The sequence below is a fragment of the Metopolophium dirhodum genome, chromosome 6 (genome assembly GCF_019925205.1).
Source record: "Metopolophium dirhodum isolate CAU chromosome 6, ASM1992520v1, whole genome shotgun sequence".
NCBI classification, from domain to species: domain Eukaryota; kingdom Metazoa; phylum Arthropoda; class Insecta; order Hemiptera; family Aphididae; genus Metopolophium; species Metopolophium dirhodum.
In genome coordinates, this window is record NC_083565.1 from 23,618,297 (window position 1) to 23,638,837 (window position 20,541).

The window sequence follows — 20,541 nt, forward strand, 5'->3', positions numbered from 1 at the left end:
ATTTGCGGTGTGTGTGCGTGTGTGTGTGTGTGTGTGTGTGTGTGTGTGTGTGTGTGTGCAATATAATGGGCACGACGATGGCATTAAACGTTCTGCGCACAACATAATATTATCATTTTTTCTCCGATGTCTCTCGTCGGATCAGTCCACCCGACATGATCGCGATTTTATTTTTGACAAGAAAACCATATCATACTGACCTTTGAAAAAAAAAATAATAAAAATTACAATAATAAACGATGTATATTATTATTTTATTTTATTCACGAGCGTTCCGCAAACGTCGTGACTTCCTCGACAGTCGTCCGTGCAACTTAAGCGGTATGCTACCTACGCCAGCCAGCCAGTACCTATACCTATGTATCATAATATGTTTATATGCGCTTTCGTTGCGGCATTTTTAATCGATCGGCAGCTGACTGCCCGACTACCGACTGAGTGTTGTACGTCACTATCTCACAGTTGGTAATTATTATTGTATCACAACCACCGCGCGTACCAGTGCAGGGTATATATAATTACGAAAGCGGCTTTTGCCTCCTCGTTTTTAATTTTTCAATAACCCCAACAGTTTTTTTTCTTCAAACAATACGCCTATAATATGGAGTCCGCTGCAGTATTGTAATCGCAGTACAATATAAGAGCTATTTATTGCTCAAGTACGGTATGCGCTCGACCGAATTGGGACGAGGCTAAGGTGATATTATTTTATTATTATACCATTTATACCTAGACTGTAAAAAGAAAACCATATCGTATTTTATATTAGAATATAATATATAATAAAAGAATACTTAAAACACCACGATGTATTTAAAATCTAAATTTTTTTTTTTTATTTCTATTTTTCTTCATTTTTAACAAGTTCTTAATTTTAATAATTTATACAATTTATTTTTACATATACATAGATAACGAAAAATAAAATAAAATTACAATTACGTCTTGCTAAAAAATAAAGTTATATAATATATTAAATGAAATACACTATGTACAATGCTATTACTGGCCGAATCCCTAGAACTTAAAGAATGAAAATAAAAATAATAACAATTTATTAATATTAAAAATGTAATAATATTAAATCTTACAAAATATTATGTAGCTATATAAACAATATTTGTGTGTGGACAACGAGCTAACTACAATAACACACGAGACCCGTTCATTTATTATCCAGTTTTTATAATATTATAATCGAAATAGTAAAATAATATTATAAAATCGGCTTTACCTATAGCGCGTGCAGTTACATACAACACGACGTATCTAATAATAATAATAATAATGATAATAATAATGAAAATAATATTAATAAGAATATTATAATGATAATAATAATAAAAATAAAAATAATAATAATAATAATAATAATAATAATGATAATAATAATGATGATAATAATAATAATAATAAAATAATGTATGCAGTTTGTCTTATTCCGTCTTGAAAAAATAAATTACTGCTTTGTTGACCACACGTACATTATAATATGTAACATAAAAATACGGGTAATAAATTACGGGTGTGGGCCTAGGGTGTACACACACGCGTGTATTATATTATGTGTATTATAATATGCACAATATGCGTTGTCGCGAAGACAGCCGCCCACCGGCATTGTTACCGAGTGTGACAAACTCCTATTGTCTTTGACACTGTGATGTGCCCACTGCAGTACCTATTTTTTTTCTCCTCTGTTTTGTTTTCGTCTTCTAAACCCGAAATGGACAACGGGGTTACCGCAATGTAAACACGCACACCGCACCACGTCATATAGTTTAACCGTATAACCGGTATAATAATAATGATAATAATACATGTATTACGGAGGTACCGCGGTACGCGTGCTCTTCTCCCCCCCTCACCCCAACCCCTCGCCGAGAGATATTAATACGCGTCTAAGTGCGCAAGACACGCCGCATCTCATTCGGGTCGCGTCGTTCAATATTATTATAGAGGTACTACACCTCTGTACGAAACTGGGAACGATCGTTTTTTTTCTTTATACAATGACTAGGACGATGCCGAAAAAAATATGAAAAATTCAGCAAAAAAAAATTTCTTCCGACTTTTGGACATGACGGCGGCGGCGGCGGTGGCGTGAGTACACTCAGCTGGTACGGTACAACGCGGGTAGTGGTACAGGTGGTAGTAATAATAGTAGTAGTAGTAGTAGTAATAGTGGTATAGGTAGTAGTATAGCAAGGTTTCTCCTCCGGAGCGATGTCGCGGGCTGTCGTATGCTGCTGGCGGCGGCGGTGGTGGTCAGTCGAACTAGACTTCGGCCGTCCGTTTGGTGAGGTCCAGCGGCGAAGGCGGCAGCGCGGTGGCCGTGGCCGCGGTCTCCGGGTCGTCGGTCGCCGAGTGTCGGCCGCCGGCGGACTGGGGCGCGTGCGGCACCGGCGACCTGTTGTACTTGGCGGCCGTGGTCTTCAGCGACAGGTCGATGGGGTATTCCTGTTCGACGGCCACGCCGCCCGGCGCCGGGCTGGACAGCAGCAAATCGCCACCGGCGGCCGTGCGCCCCGCGGCCACTGCTGCGTGCCAGCCGGCCGCGGCCATGGACAGCGTGAGGCCGCCGCCGACGAACGGCGTCAGTCCGGGTCGGGTGACGGACAGCGGGTAGTAGGGCGAGTGGAAACCGGAGATGGGCGACGAGCCGACGGTGGCCGACGACGGGCTGACGGACAGCCGGATGCGTTTGGCGTCCGCCGAACCAGTGGACGAGGCGGACGGCGACGAGGACAGCGGCCGGAACGCGGGTGGCGTGCCGCCGGTGGTGCATGACGGGCTGCGGTGGTGGTGCCGGAGCACAGGACTGGCGGTCTTGCGGCGGCCACTGCCGCGGTTGTCCTCGTCGTCGGGCATGGACGAACCGCCCGAGTCGTCGGAAGCGGACGGCCGGCGCCGGCGACGGCGACCGCCCTTTGGCGAATGGTCGTCACCGCCGTTGTTGTTGTCGTTGCGCTCGCCGTTGTCGTCGTCGTCGTCGTCATCGTCGTCACCGTCACGGCGACGGCGGCCACCGCAATCGTCGTCGTCGTCGTCTTCATCGTCGTAACGCTGACGGTGCCGTCGGTCGATGCTGTTGTTGTTGTTGTTGTTGTTGTGATGATGGCGGTTGCGGTGATGGTGGTGGTGTTGGTGGTGCCCGCTGATGATCGCGTCAGCGGCTGCCTGGCGCCGGCAGGACGCGTCGTCCTGGACGGCGGCGGTCATCAGGGCCGCGGCGGCCCCGTAACCGTTGAGTCGGGCCTGCAGGAACTTGTCGGTGGTCAGGAAGTGGTGGCCGGGGTGCACCAGACCGGCCGGGTACAGCGGCGAACCGAACGGCGACGGCTGCGACTGGTGGTGCGGCGGCTGCTGCTGCTGGTGGTGCGGTGACGACCGACTGCTGCCGTTGTGGTGTTGGTGGTGATGGTGCGGCGGGTGGTGGCCGACGGCCGCGGCTGCGGCCGCCGCGTTTTGGTCCTGCAGCAGACAGTGGATCTTGAACCAGTTGGACCGGCGGCCGTACCGCGAACCGCTCTTAGACATGCCCACCAACAGGCATTTGCGCAGCCTGCACGCCTTGCACGACGTCCTGTTCTTCTTGTTGATCACGCACTCGCCGTTGTTTTTGCATTCTGATATCGAACTCAGGTTGTTGTAAGTCCGTCCGAAAAACGACTGTGAAAAGAAAACAAGGTTTTTCCGTTTAGATAATATTATACAATTAATAGAGGTAGGTATAGCATCAATAGAATATGTCGTTAATGGTTATAAACTTATTATAGTTTGTAATCAATGGAATATTGGAATGTTACAATATTGTTTGCAATACAATTTTATTTTTGTATTTTTTCAGCTATTTGGATTTCAATTGCATTTTAATTTAGATATAGACACTTCAAAATTTAAGTAAAGCGAGATAACACTTAACAATCTCAATATTAGTGTACAGGAGGTACATATATTTTTGATTGATTATGATTCATATTCATATTCATTATGGTTCTTTTCGGATTGGGATGATCTTTTTGTAATTTCGTTAGTAAAGATATCATGTTGCGACGAAAAAAAGTGAGCGCGCGATATATTGTAATATGAATGGGTACCGCAGCTATGTGTTTATATGCGTTTTGACCGGAAAATAATAATATATGTAATATACGCGGCAAGGGCGTGTCCGCCTTGGCTCCGAGCTATATGAGTCCGCTCTACACACAGCAGATACTTTGCTGACATTATTCCCACGAATAAGTATATACCTATATAGTATATATATATATATATAATATTGTAATATTATTTCGACCGACGGCGGCGAATGTTATTAAAAACGATAGATCACACGGTCGATATATATTGTGTGTGTGTGTGTGCGTGTGTGTGTCTTCGTGCGCCAAAACGGTAATATAGGCACGGAGACTTAACCCGACCGCGATAGGCATCTAAAGACTAATGAGTCACATCTATATACGTTTATAATATTATATATTTATAAATGTGTGCGAGTGTGCGCGCGTATACTAAATACGAATCGGTATATTAATCATAAATCTTCGTATCGCGATCGAATGAATGAATGTTATTATATATAGCCCCATACAACTCTATAATGTGTGTGTGTGTGTGTGTGCGTGCGTGTTTGGATCGAAATGCACTTACGGTTTACGTGTACACAATTTAATATATTGAATGGCCGACGAAAACGGCACAATTATAACTATATACACACACACGTAATATACATATTATTAATATAATATATAATACACCTATGTTATAAATACACACGCATTATTCGGCTATTAAATGTACCCCGAGGGTTTCGTACGTGAAATACCGTTGTCCGGCTAAAACGTACTATGTTGGTTATTTTAATATTATATACAAACGAAAAACAATTTGTAATTTGTTTAATACGAGTGGCCGCCGCCGACACTATTTTGTGAACGGGTACGAGTAATCGTTCTCTTACGGTGTAGGCATGACGTGTTTGGGAAAACACAATACACGCACAACTGAGAGGGTAAATTGCATTTTCCCCCTCCCCCCTCCACCCACTATACCTTTATTTCAAGTAAAATGATTAATGGACGACGTTTAATGTAAAAATTTTCTCTTTCATTCTTCGACGTTAAAAATATATATCTGATACGCATTTTTTTTTTTTACTTATATCACTCATCAAATTCGATAAGTAAATCGTTGCAATCCGTAATCACGACGTAGTCAAGGTGTATTTATAAATACAACCATGACGCGATGTAGTCTCGAGTCTTCTCTACATCGTGCCCGTAATCTAATAATCGTATTTGAAATATATATTATTTTCGTGATACGACCAAGTATGTATCTAATGTATTTGTTTAGTGCTTTAAGCTTTTTCCGCAATAAATACATAATATTGTGTTTCTAGGATTGCTATTGGATTTTTTTTTATAATTTATCAATACGGTATTTGATATTTTGATACCTCCCTCCTCTGAAAATGTTCACCACGTACGACAGTATGACACTGGTAAATATTGTATCGCAACCGAAAGCTTCTGTGTACATTATATACGAAAATTACAGGGTTTAGATTTTATATTATGTTTCTGGGACAACGGAGGTTGTGTCTATACAGTCGTTAAATAACTATGTTCAACTGAAGTCATCAAACACGTTCCGGGAAGTAAATTTGTGTCACCATATTTATATAAATATGAAGAGCAAGAGCTATTTGTTGTGAAATCGATATTTATGTAATAAATATTTTTATTATCTCGGGTGAGACGCGCGCGTATGTGGTTTGTCCATATAATACGACGTATATTATAATGGTTTTGAAAATAAATATCACTTTTATTTCGTGTCTGTGCGGTCGACGGGAAGAGTGAGCGTATGGTAGCAACGGCGGTGAAAAACGAGAGTGGACGAAGACTGTAAAATTCTTGTGGGTCCTCACATAGCCGTACGGGGCTGACGCAACGGTACAAAATAGAATTAAATATGTAATAATACGTTCATTGTGTTTGAACAATTTTAAATATTTCCGACCGGTGCGTAATTATATCACTCTTTTGACCATAATAGTTCTGCCGTTTTATTTATTCAGCATACTAGAATACGAAAAAAATAAAATAAACGTTATTCGCGCGAGCAAGAGAGACCGATCCGACGGGGGGCACCACCGGCATTAAATTATTATAATACATATTATACTGCCGCGGATGATGGTGCAGTTGGTTCCGGGAATATCTCGGAGACAGAGATGGAGAGCCGGACGAGAGTCAACTCGGTCCTTACAACTCCATTTGCACATAAAAGCAATTTGTAAATAATGGTGAATTAGTTAGGTCGCTGGGATGGCTGCGGAGAGAAAGAGAGACGCGGGAGAAATACAACAATATACCATAATATTATTATTATTATAGCCTGCTACTATAATACAATATAATATATAGGTAGGTTATAAAATGCGCGCGCGAGGTTTCATTTTATTTATATTTTTTTTTCCATCCGCATTATTATTATTATTTTCAATCGGTTTGACATTTGTCTCACGTGTGCGTGTATAATATATAATACGTATATACCATACACACTAGATGTAGGCGAAGATGCCGCATTCCGCGTCGACCTGACCGCACCACAACTGGACCATCGCAGATGAAAACCAACCGGTATACATATACGACATACACTGCATATACGCGCGTATAAAGACGCTCGCAGTTGACATTTTATTATTATTAAATTGTTGTTTTTTTTTTTTATAACTCTTTCCCTACTCTTCTTTTCGGTCCACCTTATAATACATATCATCTCGATAATAATAATAATGAAAAAAAAAATAGAAAGTCACATGGCCCGGCTCATGATATTACGATGATAATAATATTATATTATTACACTGGTCAAATAAATCGTGTCACGAAATTAACTCGATCTTATAAAGCGAACATATAGGTATATATAATACATGTTCGTCCACGTGAGCGAGTATAATAATATGCGTTATCTAACGATCGGCCACTGCATCTTCTATAATATATTGGGCTGAAGAGATAATACGAATGTGGGAGGGAGAGAGACATTTTTTATCCGGCGAGTGTATAATTGCGTAACAAACGTTATTTTATCCCAAATAATAATAATAATCTTTGTATATCATATTGTGCAATTATATTAGAATAATGATATATGTATACATGTTTGTGTCTCGGGCCAGTGATCGGTATTCGGTACGCGGTTTTTTTTTTTTGGTCGATTGAATCCGTGTAAATCCGTACAAACAGTATATTACATTTTATTTTCCCTTCGATGTCGCGAATGCATGCCGGTTATTGACAACTCGCGCACACAACATTCCACTGTAACGCATACTCATCTAACAATAATATACGTGTTGGCACGTTGATAACGATTTTGGATCAAAATAATGGACGGTGATTGTTTTTAAGCGCGTCGAAATAATTTATTATAACACTAAGCACGCGGCCGGTTTGTGTCTCGAATACTCTCGATGCAATAATAATATAATAATGGACATCACGGACGACCATAAACAATAATTATATTCCGAGTTGGTGAAGAAAAAAAAGTTTTTTAATTCATCATTATTTATGTATATAGGTATATTATACTACTGGTTACTACTACTTTTCGTCTTCTGTATAAACGTATATTTACCAATAATAATAATAATAATGATAATGTGACAACAATACTGGTGGGGTGGAGTGACAGTGGAGATTACACTTTCTTCTTTTTATGTATTATACTGTCTTATATTATTAGATCGATTCGAAGAAGCGCAATTTACGGAGAAGAATTAATTATTTTATTTTTGAAAGCCAATGCCAGTCGTCGTGGCAGCCTCGGCGGAGAAAGATTTACTTCGTCGTCACGACAATAAAACTTGTTCGCATTTGTAGGTACATTTGTCGAAATTGTTAAACTGTTTAGGTACACTGCCCGCGTATTATAATATTATATGGTAAACAATAATAATATTATGTACAATTTTCATATAAACACTACCTATATCGGCGGCCTTTCATTTATTATTTTCAATACTACTACAATTTTATTAGGTATTATAAATTATTATGTTTCTGATGCGAGCATCATTACGCGTGCGGTACTCACTTTGCAGCCTTCGCAAGTAAAAGCTCCGAAGTGGAAACCGGCGGCTGGTTCCCCGCAAACTTTGCACTGTTGGTTCATCTGTAAAAATAAAAAATACATTTCTTTTAAAACGATTGATAAATCATCTCCAAACAAGGAGGTGGCTTATCCTCGAATGATGCGCGTATACATCGTCGTATTAGGTATATCGCTGAACAATATATATTATATATGCTAAGTAGATCTGGTCAAGGAAACCTACTAAAAATATTGGGTTGGCATTAACATATTATTGTTATTAATACTACTGTATAATATTATATACAGGCTACATACGATATATGACTATAACTCTTATTACTATAATATTATACACTGCGTCTTTTCTGTCTCAATGAATATTATTTTACACACGGACGCGTCATTATAGAGGACAAATGGTTTTCGATATTTCATATAGGTATATTATCTCCGGTACACACGGTACGTCTATAACAACGGCCAATACTTTTTTGTCACGCTAACTAATTGAGATTAATATTCACGTGGCTGTGCAGGATACACATCGGCCGAGTGTGTCTTCCGCGTACATTATATACCTACTTTATACCAAATCGATTTTCGCCGTTTCTTACACGCGTATTATGCATACGCACGCATGCGTTTGCGTGCGTGTTAAGGAGGCGAGTAATAATTAATAGCGTTATTAATTATTATAATACGTGTGCAATTGCTCCGAGTCACGAAATAATTAGGTATTATTATTTTCGAACTGCTACCGGAGCTCCCATAACCTAACCTTCGGCTTAAACGCCAATTGTATATTATATTATTGTACCCGTTGTTCTTGTAAAAATCCGTATAGTCATCGTTGACGGAATTGACGCGTCTTATCGCTACCTAGATCTACTATATAGCTGCCACAAAATATTATAGGTATATATAGCATGCCCCGTCAGAGCTGCACTTTCGCCCATGTCGACAAGACCAGAGCGCAATTCTTAAGATTTATTCGACGGTTTTTGAGCATAGTCGTATTAAATATTCGTACCTATAGTATTCTATTTAATATTATTTTCGATTGATATCGCGATATGATTTTGCGAGGGTTTCGTCGGAAAAGAGGTAAGCCATCGCGATGTGGTCGTTAACGAAGTTTTTTACTGTTTATGTATGCAACAGCAGCGGCAGCAGTGTCGCCGGCTGGGGACGGAGGTTAATTAAATTTTATATGGCTGCGCGAATAAGCGACGGTGAAATATCTGAACGGCGGCATCTAGTGGGCGTAGGCGATATCGTGGGTCGTCGTATTCTCCTGAGATTATTTTTCTCGAAAGACACACCGGCCCACCCAAGACAGCAGTGTTCTCGAGACGCTACCGGAACGGAAGACTCGCTCCGGACAGATATATAAATTGTGTTAAATTAACGGTCGTCATCATCATCGATCGCTATCCAATGCGCGTTTGTAACACGGAAAAGAAATCGGAGCGGGCGCTGAGGACAATAATAATTTATAATAATATCAAGTCAGTTATCCGGCTCCCCTTCCCCCTATATATATATATATATATGTGTGTGTGTACATAACAGTACATAATATAATGTAATATATATAAGGGTACCTCACAGTATAATATTATTATCGTTGTGATATTATTTCGGTTGCTCTCGGGTTTTGTATTGTATAATACACGCGTATAAGATCGTTTACCGCGCGGACAGTGAATTTTTATGTATATTATATTATATTATTATATATTACACACGTTTAAAAAGATGACACCGGCCGCGACCGGTTTCGTCCGTCGCACGAATTGGCCGGCTTCCTAATTCAGAAGCGGGCTTACGATATTATATACATATAACACACACATATATATATAATATATATAAAAGTATATAAGCGTATACATAATACTCCATAAACACACACATACACAAACACCCTCGCCCGAATGCCGTCTTCGACACGACAATCTCTTGCGCGTCTCTGCTATCGCACAACGACGACATTGTCAACGGCAGTGGTGGTCTCGGGGACGCGCATATTTATATAATATTTAATTTTTTTTTATTATTAATCGCCTGTATATTATACATCATATTATTATTATTATTATTATTATTATATCGTCGTCCAACGTTCATATATTATTATTCAAATAGTAGATCAATTATTTATTTGCCACGTGTGCGTTTTTCTTTCCGAACAACGGGCTGTACGCTTTTTTTTACGTAACGCAGTCGGCACCACCGTGTGCGCGGGCCACACGCGAGGCGTACCTACTCAATACACGTTCATAATATAATATATTATATTATATTATATTATACACGTATATAATATGTGGTCACGGGCAGATCGGATCTGAGATAAAACCATCGTCACCGTACCTAACTTCATAACCTTTCGCAACGTAGTTCGACCAACACAATATTAATACAACGTGTTCTATTTTTTTGTTTTTTTAATGCATCATGATAATATGACAAATATGAAACGAATAGTGTATGATATTATTCCTAGGGGACGAAGACCAATCTTCGATCGTTCAAGAATCTGTCGCATGACTAAAAATAATTTCACGCACCCAATTTGTTTTTTTTAATATTATCCAACGCCAAAGTCTTACATGATTTTATTCTGTAAAACCACTGCATCGGTCGGTTCGGAGGAAATCGTCCTCGCCATTTATTTGAAGGTATCAAGCATAATATAATGGTTTTAATAATGTCAACTGCAATATCCATCCCTCTTGTAAAATATTATTCAACGACGACGACGATTATTGATTATTTTTTTCTGCTAAAGCGATTTTCATATTATTATTTTAACCTATATTCCACTGATGCAGTCGTAATCAAATATATTAATAAATAATAATACGGTACCTACTCTACAGTATAAATTGATGATGGCCTGCACGGTATAATATGATTTTTGGCCAACGATCAGATTCCGACGATTGCACAACGCGGTAAAAATTAGAGCAAGCTTGCGCAGACGAAGGCTCTTCCCTGCTGCAAACAGTGGTTTTTGGCATTATCGAAACACACGCGCGCGTGATTTGGCAACATACCAAACGGTTTTCTCGAACGGCAGCTGCCGAAACTTAATCAAAGTCATCCGCCTAATCCCCCGGAACAATATTAACTCGCTCTTTCTCTCTTGGTCTCCTGTGTTTTTTTTTTGTCGATGCACCGCGTCTTTTTGTCATTGACAAATTAACCGTAAATATATATACGCCAGTTGACCCTATCCCGCGAGATCCTCGAAACTCCTTTGCCGCCGCCGTCCCCTATATACATATTATTATTATGAGCACCCGATCATCATTAATATTGTAGACGTGTTTTGCAAAACCACTTCAGTCGTCATCGTCGTCGTTTATATTCTTCATTCTTCTTCTTCTTTATTATTATTATTTTTTTCGAGTGTGAAAGGGATGCGTGTCGCCCGTCCATTGTTCTCCGACGCGTATATATAAAGTAACACGGACCATATTATTATTATTGTTATGGGTATACAAAAATAAAAAATTACGGTACTCGAATGTGCAAAAGAGCCACGGTATATAGGTACCTATATTGCAGTGCGTGCAGTATACATAAACAATCTGTCACTGGCGGCGAGAAGAAAATACGAAGGGATATATAAAGTGTCGTCGGCGGCCAGTCTCGGCTTTTATTATTATTAATAATATTATTATCCTATAAGCGCCCGTGACCGGTGAGAACGTTATATTATTATCCTTGTGAACGGTATATAATAATACATAATACTATGCCATTCTGCAGCAGTGTCGTTGTTATCGCCTCGACAAAACCGTTATTTGCGTACACATATAAGATCTACGTGTTTGTTTTTTTCTATTTTTGTGCGTCCATTAAACACTCGAGCGTTGTCCACATAATATGCACACCACCATACTTATGTGTATATACTATTATAGAGTTCTACCGAGAGAGAACTATAGCTCACATAGAAAAAACGACCGCCATCGTTGTTCCATACTGCAGCTTTTGACGATGACGGTCGGTGAAAAATATCTACTGAAGGCCGGCAAGAGGCGAACGCGAATAATAATATATTATATAAGTAATATATTATCCATTACTCTTCGTCATCACGTTGTAAATTATATTTCCCAGAGAAAATTAAACTAGTACGTACCACGAACAAATTGAACAAATTGATGATTGTTCATTTTTTTTACCAAGTAAAAAAGTAATTTGAGAATTTTTTTAATATATATATATAGTTTTTTTTTTATCAATTTTGTCGACCAATGTGTTTTTTAACCGCCTAAACGCGTACTATTCTGCAGTACCGAGAACCTCACGCTCTTTAAAATCTAATTATGCTTGAATTGGCTATTACTCATTATATTTTATATCGGGCATTAAATAATAACAATATGTGAATGCACACTAAACGCTGCAGTCGCCATGACTGAATATTATCATCCGTTATTATAATTTGTCACGTACTCACGTGCATTTTGTGAGAGTGTGATTCTATCTGTGGTGCATGCGGCAGTCCAATATTAACGTGTAACATATAGATATAACATAATACAAGGAAACATTATTATGTGCATATACACTGCGCTGCAGCAGACGTGCAGATGGATCAATCACGCGATTTGATATTTTGTATAAACAAACGAAATCCGAGATGACTAAGCGTTTATAGCGACTGAATCGATTATATTGTGCGTATTTAAGTTTCCGAGTAAAAAAATAACGGTATATACGCGTGTGCAGTATAATAATATATTATACATATAATATGCAGTAATGTCGTATTGTGACAGCGTCGTCTGTGCGCATGGGTTCTGTCATTGCAGCAACAGCAGTCGACGATCGTCAAAATCGATTCTGCTCGTGACGATGATCGATGAATGCACGACGACTGCTGTGTAAGATCGTCTAAACGTTTTGGTGGAAAAAAAATCCCTTTTCGGATAATACCTACCTGGCTATACCCACATATACCTATAGACGACGTTGCGTTTATACGCGCGATAAACGGTTTTAAAACCATGAAAAGGATATAATAATATATACACATAATATATATAACGAGGCCGATTATATTCAGAAGTGTATTATTCTTTTGCATCATTAGGCGCTGCGCGGAGAGCACAATAGCCGTGGAGCATTTAGATTTCCGTCAAAACGTAGGCTCCGGTACACACGCTGCATTTATATAATATAAGAATAAGGACGCGTGTAAAAAAATATAATAATATCTATCGTTCCTATATATGATATCGTACCGCGAAATGCCGCTCGGTGATTAATGATTTGATGTATTTCGGTCTCCTTTTCGGGGGTCGCTCCGGGACCGCGTCTACCGTGTCGCATTTAAATTAGACACCTCGAGATATAAATGGATATAACGTTTCAAAACATATTTAGGGTAAGTGCGCGCAGGATGTATACTATACGCATAATATAATACAATGTACCTATTTAATACATATACACAATAATGCTGTACAGTACGCGTACATAGATGATATTATATATACCTTTGCCTATAAACGTATACGTATATATGTGCATCGGGTACCACCGCAACTCGCAAGCACTTATTATATACTTTATATATATTATAATGTATGTCCCTATGCGTGTAGAAAATGCTGCTGCCAACGAAGACGGCCGTCGACAGCGCAGCAGATAAGCATCGGAACGCGCACATTATGTATTTAACACGACGAAAGGATCGTGTTTTTTTTAACCATATCCCAACAAAAAAATCGTACGCAGTCGTTGTCAACGTCGGATAAAATATGAATAAGGAAAAAAATGAAAATAAATTTTAAGATTAAAATAAAAACATACATATGTATTATTATATACAGCAATATAATATAGCTATATACTCTCGCATATAATATTATAATACTGACTAAAATTGTTGCATGTTTTAGATTAGATAGATAATATAATTAAATTAATAGCTGGCGCGTATATACACGTGCTAACAACGACGTTGTCGCTAATTCACGTCTCTTGTTTTTGCGACTACAAATCACTGCAAAACAAAAAAAAAATTAACAAAAAAATGTCCGACATTTTTTTTTGTCATTTATACATCGCGTGGTTCAGAATCCACATGTATACACTGCAATATATAATATGAATGTACTATAATATGTCTATATGTATGATGGGCGTCGGTTTGCGGCGCGCGCTCCGGTCATAACGAGCCTGCAGTGTTTCATTTTTTTTTTTACGTAAAAGCTTCATTGTATGATATGTTAGTAACATATAAATACATATATAATCCATATATATATATATAATATAAATGACACAATATGCACCGAAAGCAAACTAGAGGACGTTCACGGGAAACAATGCCGTTCTGATGGTCTACATAAAACAAGCCTGTTAATGAAACTTGCCTATTGTGCCAACAGCCATATCAATGGAGCATTGTGACGTTACACTGATCGTATACGGACCGCGCCGTTTATGCAAATCAGTGGTTTATTTTTTCTAAACGGCTCGAAAATAACAAAATACAGCTTGTTTGTCAGATATGCCAAGTATAAGTACTGTACGCGTACACACACACACACATATTATACACACAATATATTACTTATATTATACAAGCATATTGTGCATTGAGAAGGAGCATATTATGCATATTATATATTATCATATATAGGTACTCTCATTGATTTGTTTTTTTTCCTTGTCCGTGAGTCCGTGACTATGTAATTTTCGTTCATTATTATATTGGGAAATTAAAAAAATATATATACATATGCATGCACCTATATAGGTACGATGATGTACTTGGTAAAACTGGTTATTTCGCTCAGCTGATGTCCGGGAAAACCGAATATTATTACGACCGTTGTACATAGCTATATGAATAAAGTTATGCAATTTTTTTTTGTTTCTTTCGTGGTTTTATTTATATTTTCACACACATTAGGTATTCGCTCATCGCGGATCATCATCAATGTGGGTCACCTTGAAACACACTGCTACAACTACTACTATATAGTACCACCACTTCTGCTGCTGCTTCTGCTATATATTATATACACTGACGGCACGGCAAAAGTGGGTGTGATAGTGTCGGGGTCTAATGGTCGGATATCGTGATGTCCATTAGCGAGTAATTGTGAAATATCCGGTATTCATTAGACTCGACTATTATTATTAGAGTGTGTGTACGCTACACATAATTTTTTTTCTACTCGTATTTTTTTTTTTAGTCAGCTGCTGCTGCTCCTCTTTCGGTGGCAGTGCGAGATCTCTCTTCCGCGTCCGCGTGTGTCATCAAATGGACCGCTCCGGTCGAAGATTAAAGAAGGAAATATAAAATAAAAACAACTAGATTCCCAAACGTAAATCGTATTAATACAAGACTATATACTATCGTGTGAATAATATACTACGCATGTCTATAAATATAATAATAGTCATCACTGTAAGTCGATATTAACGAATATATATGCATGGAAATCTTAACAACTGTAACATGTTCATAACAAACATGATTTTAACTAGAATTTTAACGAACTCGTCGTGCAACTTGCGTGTGAAATGAGAATTGAAACGCAAAATAAATTGTTTCGATCGTTATTTTTCTCGACTCATTTGATTAGAGAATTGCAATACCTATAACAACAATTCTCATATAATAATTTATAATTCAAATGAGTGAGTTCATTTATAATTGCTCGCGTAGCTCACAAATAAGATATTTTCGATCTTTTTAGATTAAAAATAAGTCTCTAATACAATAGTGAATAATATTCAACAACTATATTTGCAAATTAAATTATAATAAAGGCGGTTTTATGTAGCAACTTGTATAAAATAATTAGTTGTGATTTAATTCGAAGTCAACAAATTAGCATTATATACACTGAACCATGGGAAATATATACTATGTCGAATGTTATGCACATATCAACACATGCATACACAACTGACAAGGTTTTAATTTAGACTACAATATTATAAAAAAACGCAGGTACTCGCTGTTATTAATTATTTAACATTATATACGTAATAATATTATGATGTTCATGTGCCTTTATTTTTATTTATTATATAGTAAATTTGTATACAAATGACCTTAAAATTATACGTTAAATACATTGTGTAAGCAGGTAGGTATATATAGGTATACACATTCATATAAATCTTTTAATTTATGATTTTTTTCAGAAAACTACGCGTTCCTTTTGCAGTGGGTAAACACATACATATATATATAGATTATAGATGTATATAGATGATAGGTAAGGAGGTATTTCCCATTGACAATTAAATAATACATTTACACGTAGGAATTATTTTTTGATTTTTCTATTGAATATTGGACAATTATAATTTTTTGTTCCAATTAGAGTAATTAATATCTGCGAGACATAACGGAGAAAGTTCATGAGAAACCTCACACGAAGCGTCGGACGCCGATTTTGGAATTTAGGGGACGGGACACATAATACTCTATAATTTAATAAATAATTAATTAATAATCGATGTGTTCGTTATGTACAGGTAATACGTAAACATACGTGTACAATATATATAAATATAATACTATGTATGTACTATATATTATTATATGTATAGGATTTGTGTTTTCATTTTAAACCGATTAATCGATGATCGAGCGTGGGCGTGTACGAATATATATATTCTATATACCCACCGCCTCGGCCGTCTCTTGGGTCGTGCTCGGTACAAACGCAACGCGGGTTTATAACTAAATTAATTAAAAAAAAAAAAAAAAACCGATATTAATATATAATCGTTATTATTGCCGCTATCGAGCCTATGAATCGATATATTGTTATTAGTCTATTACTTTCCGTTCATAGAAAAAAAAAAACACTTTACGCCCATTCCGTGTTCGCACGGACTTTTCGTGACCCATTCGCCCACACCAGATCACCCGACGATTATTCACGTACATTTCCGATGAGTCCGTATTCCAATCGTTGCAAAATAAGCCAGTTACAATAACAACAAAATGTACGTCGATAATTGTGTCTATTTTAATTTAATTTTTTTTTTATTTAGATGAGATATTGAACTATTCGCATGATTGCAGCTGTAAGTATATACGCATACACCCATATAGGAAACTTTAACGCCAATACATAATAAAAATCCATTTACAATCTAAAAATATCTATTTCGTATTTTAAAAATTGAAAAATATTATATCTGACTTATTAAATTAAAAAAATGTATTTTGAAGATAATAATTAATATTTATCATATTATAGTACCTATTTTATGTTATTTTGTATGGTCGAAGAGCGGGGAAAAAATGTATATGTAAAGTAATTAGTTTTTTTGAAAACGGCAAAACCTACAAATCGGATTAACATACTTGTTCAGGCGTTGAAGTCTCCTATAGTTTTTCAATTACCATAAATAATAAAATAATAATAACTGCGAAGATAAATCATTTCATTACGATTGGAAAACGTAGGTACCTATACATACCTACCTACCTACATATGTACATTTATTATTATTATAAATTGCTATATATATTATAATATAAATAATAGATATGAGTTTATTTTAACTTTATTGTAATTAAACGGGGAAAAAAGCTGTTATTGCGGAAAATTTTTGAACGTAAATCGTAAATGATAATAATACTTTTATATCGATAGAATATTGTTGTTTTGCTTACGTTTAATTTTAAATCGACGCGTAGGCGAGCAGCATATCCAATGGAGATTCCGCCGAAATGTACTTTTCCGTCGCTCGCGGATTTCTTTGATGTCACCGTCTGGTATTCATGGCGCAAACGCACAGAAAAGAGTTTATAGAATAATAAAAACAATCGTAACTTTTCGCCGAAAAATCACCAAAAAAAAAAAAAATAAATAAATAAAAACCGAAAAATACAATTGGCGAACGCGCAAAATTCGAACGACGAAATAATAAATACGAAAAATAGCAAAAATCGCGACCGAATTATCGAGTTGGCGTATGATAAAATGATAATTATATATCGTTTTCGCGGCGGTGACGACGCTGTCGCAGCGGCTCAATAACTAGTAACTACGACGACGACGCGGACGACGAGTGACGATTGACGACCACGGCGGGCCACGGCGATTAGCGGTGCGACGGGAAAACACGAACTGGTCCGGAGCGCCTGCCGGCTTGTACTGGCCCGGGCCGCGGTCTCGTTCCGGGGGGGCCGCGACGCGGCCGCACCGGTTCCACGGGTGGGGGTACCGGGCCGGCGCCGCGGACGCGGTGGGAGCCGCGGGGGGCGTGCCCGAAACGCACCAATGCCGAGTCGGCCCCACCGCCCCGGCCGTCGCGCGAAACTCGCCCCTTTTTACACCGCCGCCGCCCGTCCGGCAGCGACACATCCGCTCGGCGGTTCACACCTGCTGCACTGCGCGCGCGCGTCACGCCGACGCGGTCGACGTCCGAGATTTTCGATTTTTGATTTTTTCATATGGTCTCTGATAATCGCCGCCCCGCGTTCTGTTTTTTTCATAATTTTATAATAATATTACAATTATTAAACGTCATCGTTTATGATCGTAGTCCGCGAATAGGCATAATATCGATTGGCCGTTTTTCAGGCAGAAAAATGTAAAAAATACTATAAATCGCCAAAATTTTGTATAATATTATCGTCGTTATTACATAAGTATAATAACGTAGGTACCTATGTATACCATGATATAATTAATAATATATACCTGTATAATAGGTGTATTTAGGTATACCTGCGGCTAATGGTTTACGATTTTCCCACGAATTTATCACCGGACTAATTATTATACGCGTCGAGCCAAAACGCAAACGCGGCCGTCAAATTACCGTGTTTACCGCGGTATACGTGTATACCGCGTATTACAAGTTGGGTATATGTGTTTAACTTATAAGAAACCAATCAACGCAAAACATAAATCGGTTCGCATCTGTATCGGTTATATAGGTTTATATGCAGACATTTATTACGTTAAGTTGTGTGTGTGTGCGCGCGCGCGAGCAGTCGTATTGATAATAATTATAGGTGTATATAATACGAGTAATGTATTTTGCGTGTTGTTAAACGTGTACGAAAATTCTAAGTAGGTATATATAATGTATAAATTATAATAATATATATGGATTTATATTATATTTTAAACTTCGTTGCGGAAAATTGTGATTATTATATGAGTGATTTTTTTTATTAACTATATTATACACATGTGGCATAATATACATTTTTAAAACATAATATATTATATTTATGTAGGTATAATGAATAATAATAATACAATATGTATAAATAGGTATATTACACCCGAAGGTTGCAGAGATCAAAATGTTAAACGTACCTAAAAATACATAGTATAAATAGTACTTAATAGTAAACAATTATTCAATCACATATATTATAGTATAACTGAAAGAACAATAATTATAATTATAATTTAAGTATGGGTATATCTGTCGTAAAATATTACTTGTAAGTCGTAGGCAGGTAGGCACTTATCTCATTCCATGTAGACACATTATATAGTGATAGATTTATCCTTTGGTGTAGGTGCGGTCAGTGCGGAGGTGTCAGTAATATTAGATTATTCACCAACATTATTGTGTTGAATGAGCACGTGATAAAGTTATTAAAAATACACCAAAATGGTATAAGTAATTTGTAGTTAATTATACATATATGATACTAAATATTTCAATCTAATTCATGTCAAAATTATTATGTTGAGACCATTTAATCCATATTATACCATATTGTAAAATAAAAAAAGGTATGTCACATTTTATCATATCATAGTCATTCAGAATATATAGGTACCTATTTAACAACTAGTATTCAAACTTACCAAACCTTTGTATACTTTGAACGGGTATATGGAATATATATTGAACAGTTATATCGGTACTGAGGATTTCAGTTTGACCGCTGTAGACATAATAAAAACTATTTATAATATTATCCTACTTTAATTGCATTTAGGTAGGTACCTATATACTATTATATTATTTTATTAATAACATAATATTATATTCTGTCTAAACGTCGCTATTTGTAATAAAAATACAAGTAAAACTAATTTTAATGCTTTACTCGAGGACATTTTCGAGCAAAACAATTTAATGAGAGATGTAGATATACGCGCATGTACACTATTAGTAACGACGACCGAAGTTCTAATACAGCTATATAATATATAAATATATTTGTGTACGTGTGTATGAGTTACGCTGTATAGTCGTTGTACACGATTTAATCGTTTATGTTGAATGTAACTATAATATTATTATGTACCTACCTATGTATACACCAAACCTAACTTTTCCGTGAACCGTTATTTTAATCATCATTGAGATATAGCTAGGTATAATAAGTAATACGTATATACCTAATACCTAAAGCGGATAAAATTGTGTTGTGGC

The 20,541-nt window shown here is 37.3% G+C and overlaps 1 protein-coding gene across 1 annotated transcript; it reads right to left on the bottom strand.

Annotated features, from left to right (window-relative positions):
- Nucleotides 1–808: 808 nt before the first annotated feature.
- On the bottom strand, nucleotides 809–18,275 carry LOC132946439 (zygotic gap protein knirps-like). The gene is made up of 3 exons (XM_061016442.1): nucleotides 17,804–18,275; nucleotides 8,125–8,202; nucleotides 809–3,672 (listed from the first exon to the last, which is right to left on the bottom strand). The coding sequence occupies exons 2-3, from the start codon at nucleotides 8,200–8,202 to the stop codon at nucleotides 2,278–2,280; spliced, it is 1,473 nt and encodes a 490-aa protein (XP_060872425.1). The 5' UTR covers nucleotides 17,804–18,275; the 3' UTR covers nucleotides 809–2,277.
- Nucleotides 18,276–20,541: the final 2,266 nt, after the last annotated feature.

Bases quoted from the DNA above. Each gene is read 5' to 3' on its own strand.
- LOC132946439 (XM_061016442.1), bottom strand. From the start codon at position 8,202: ATGAACCAACAGTGCAAAGTTTGCGGGGAACCAGCCGCCGGTTTCCAC. The intron at 3,673-8,124 runs GTGAGTACCGCA...TTCTTTTCACAG, and splicing joins TTACTTGCGAAGGCTGCAAA to TCGTTTTTCGGACGGACTTA.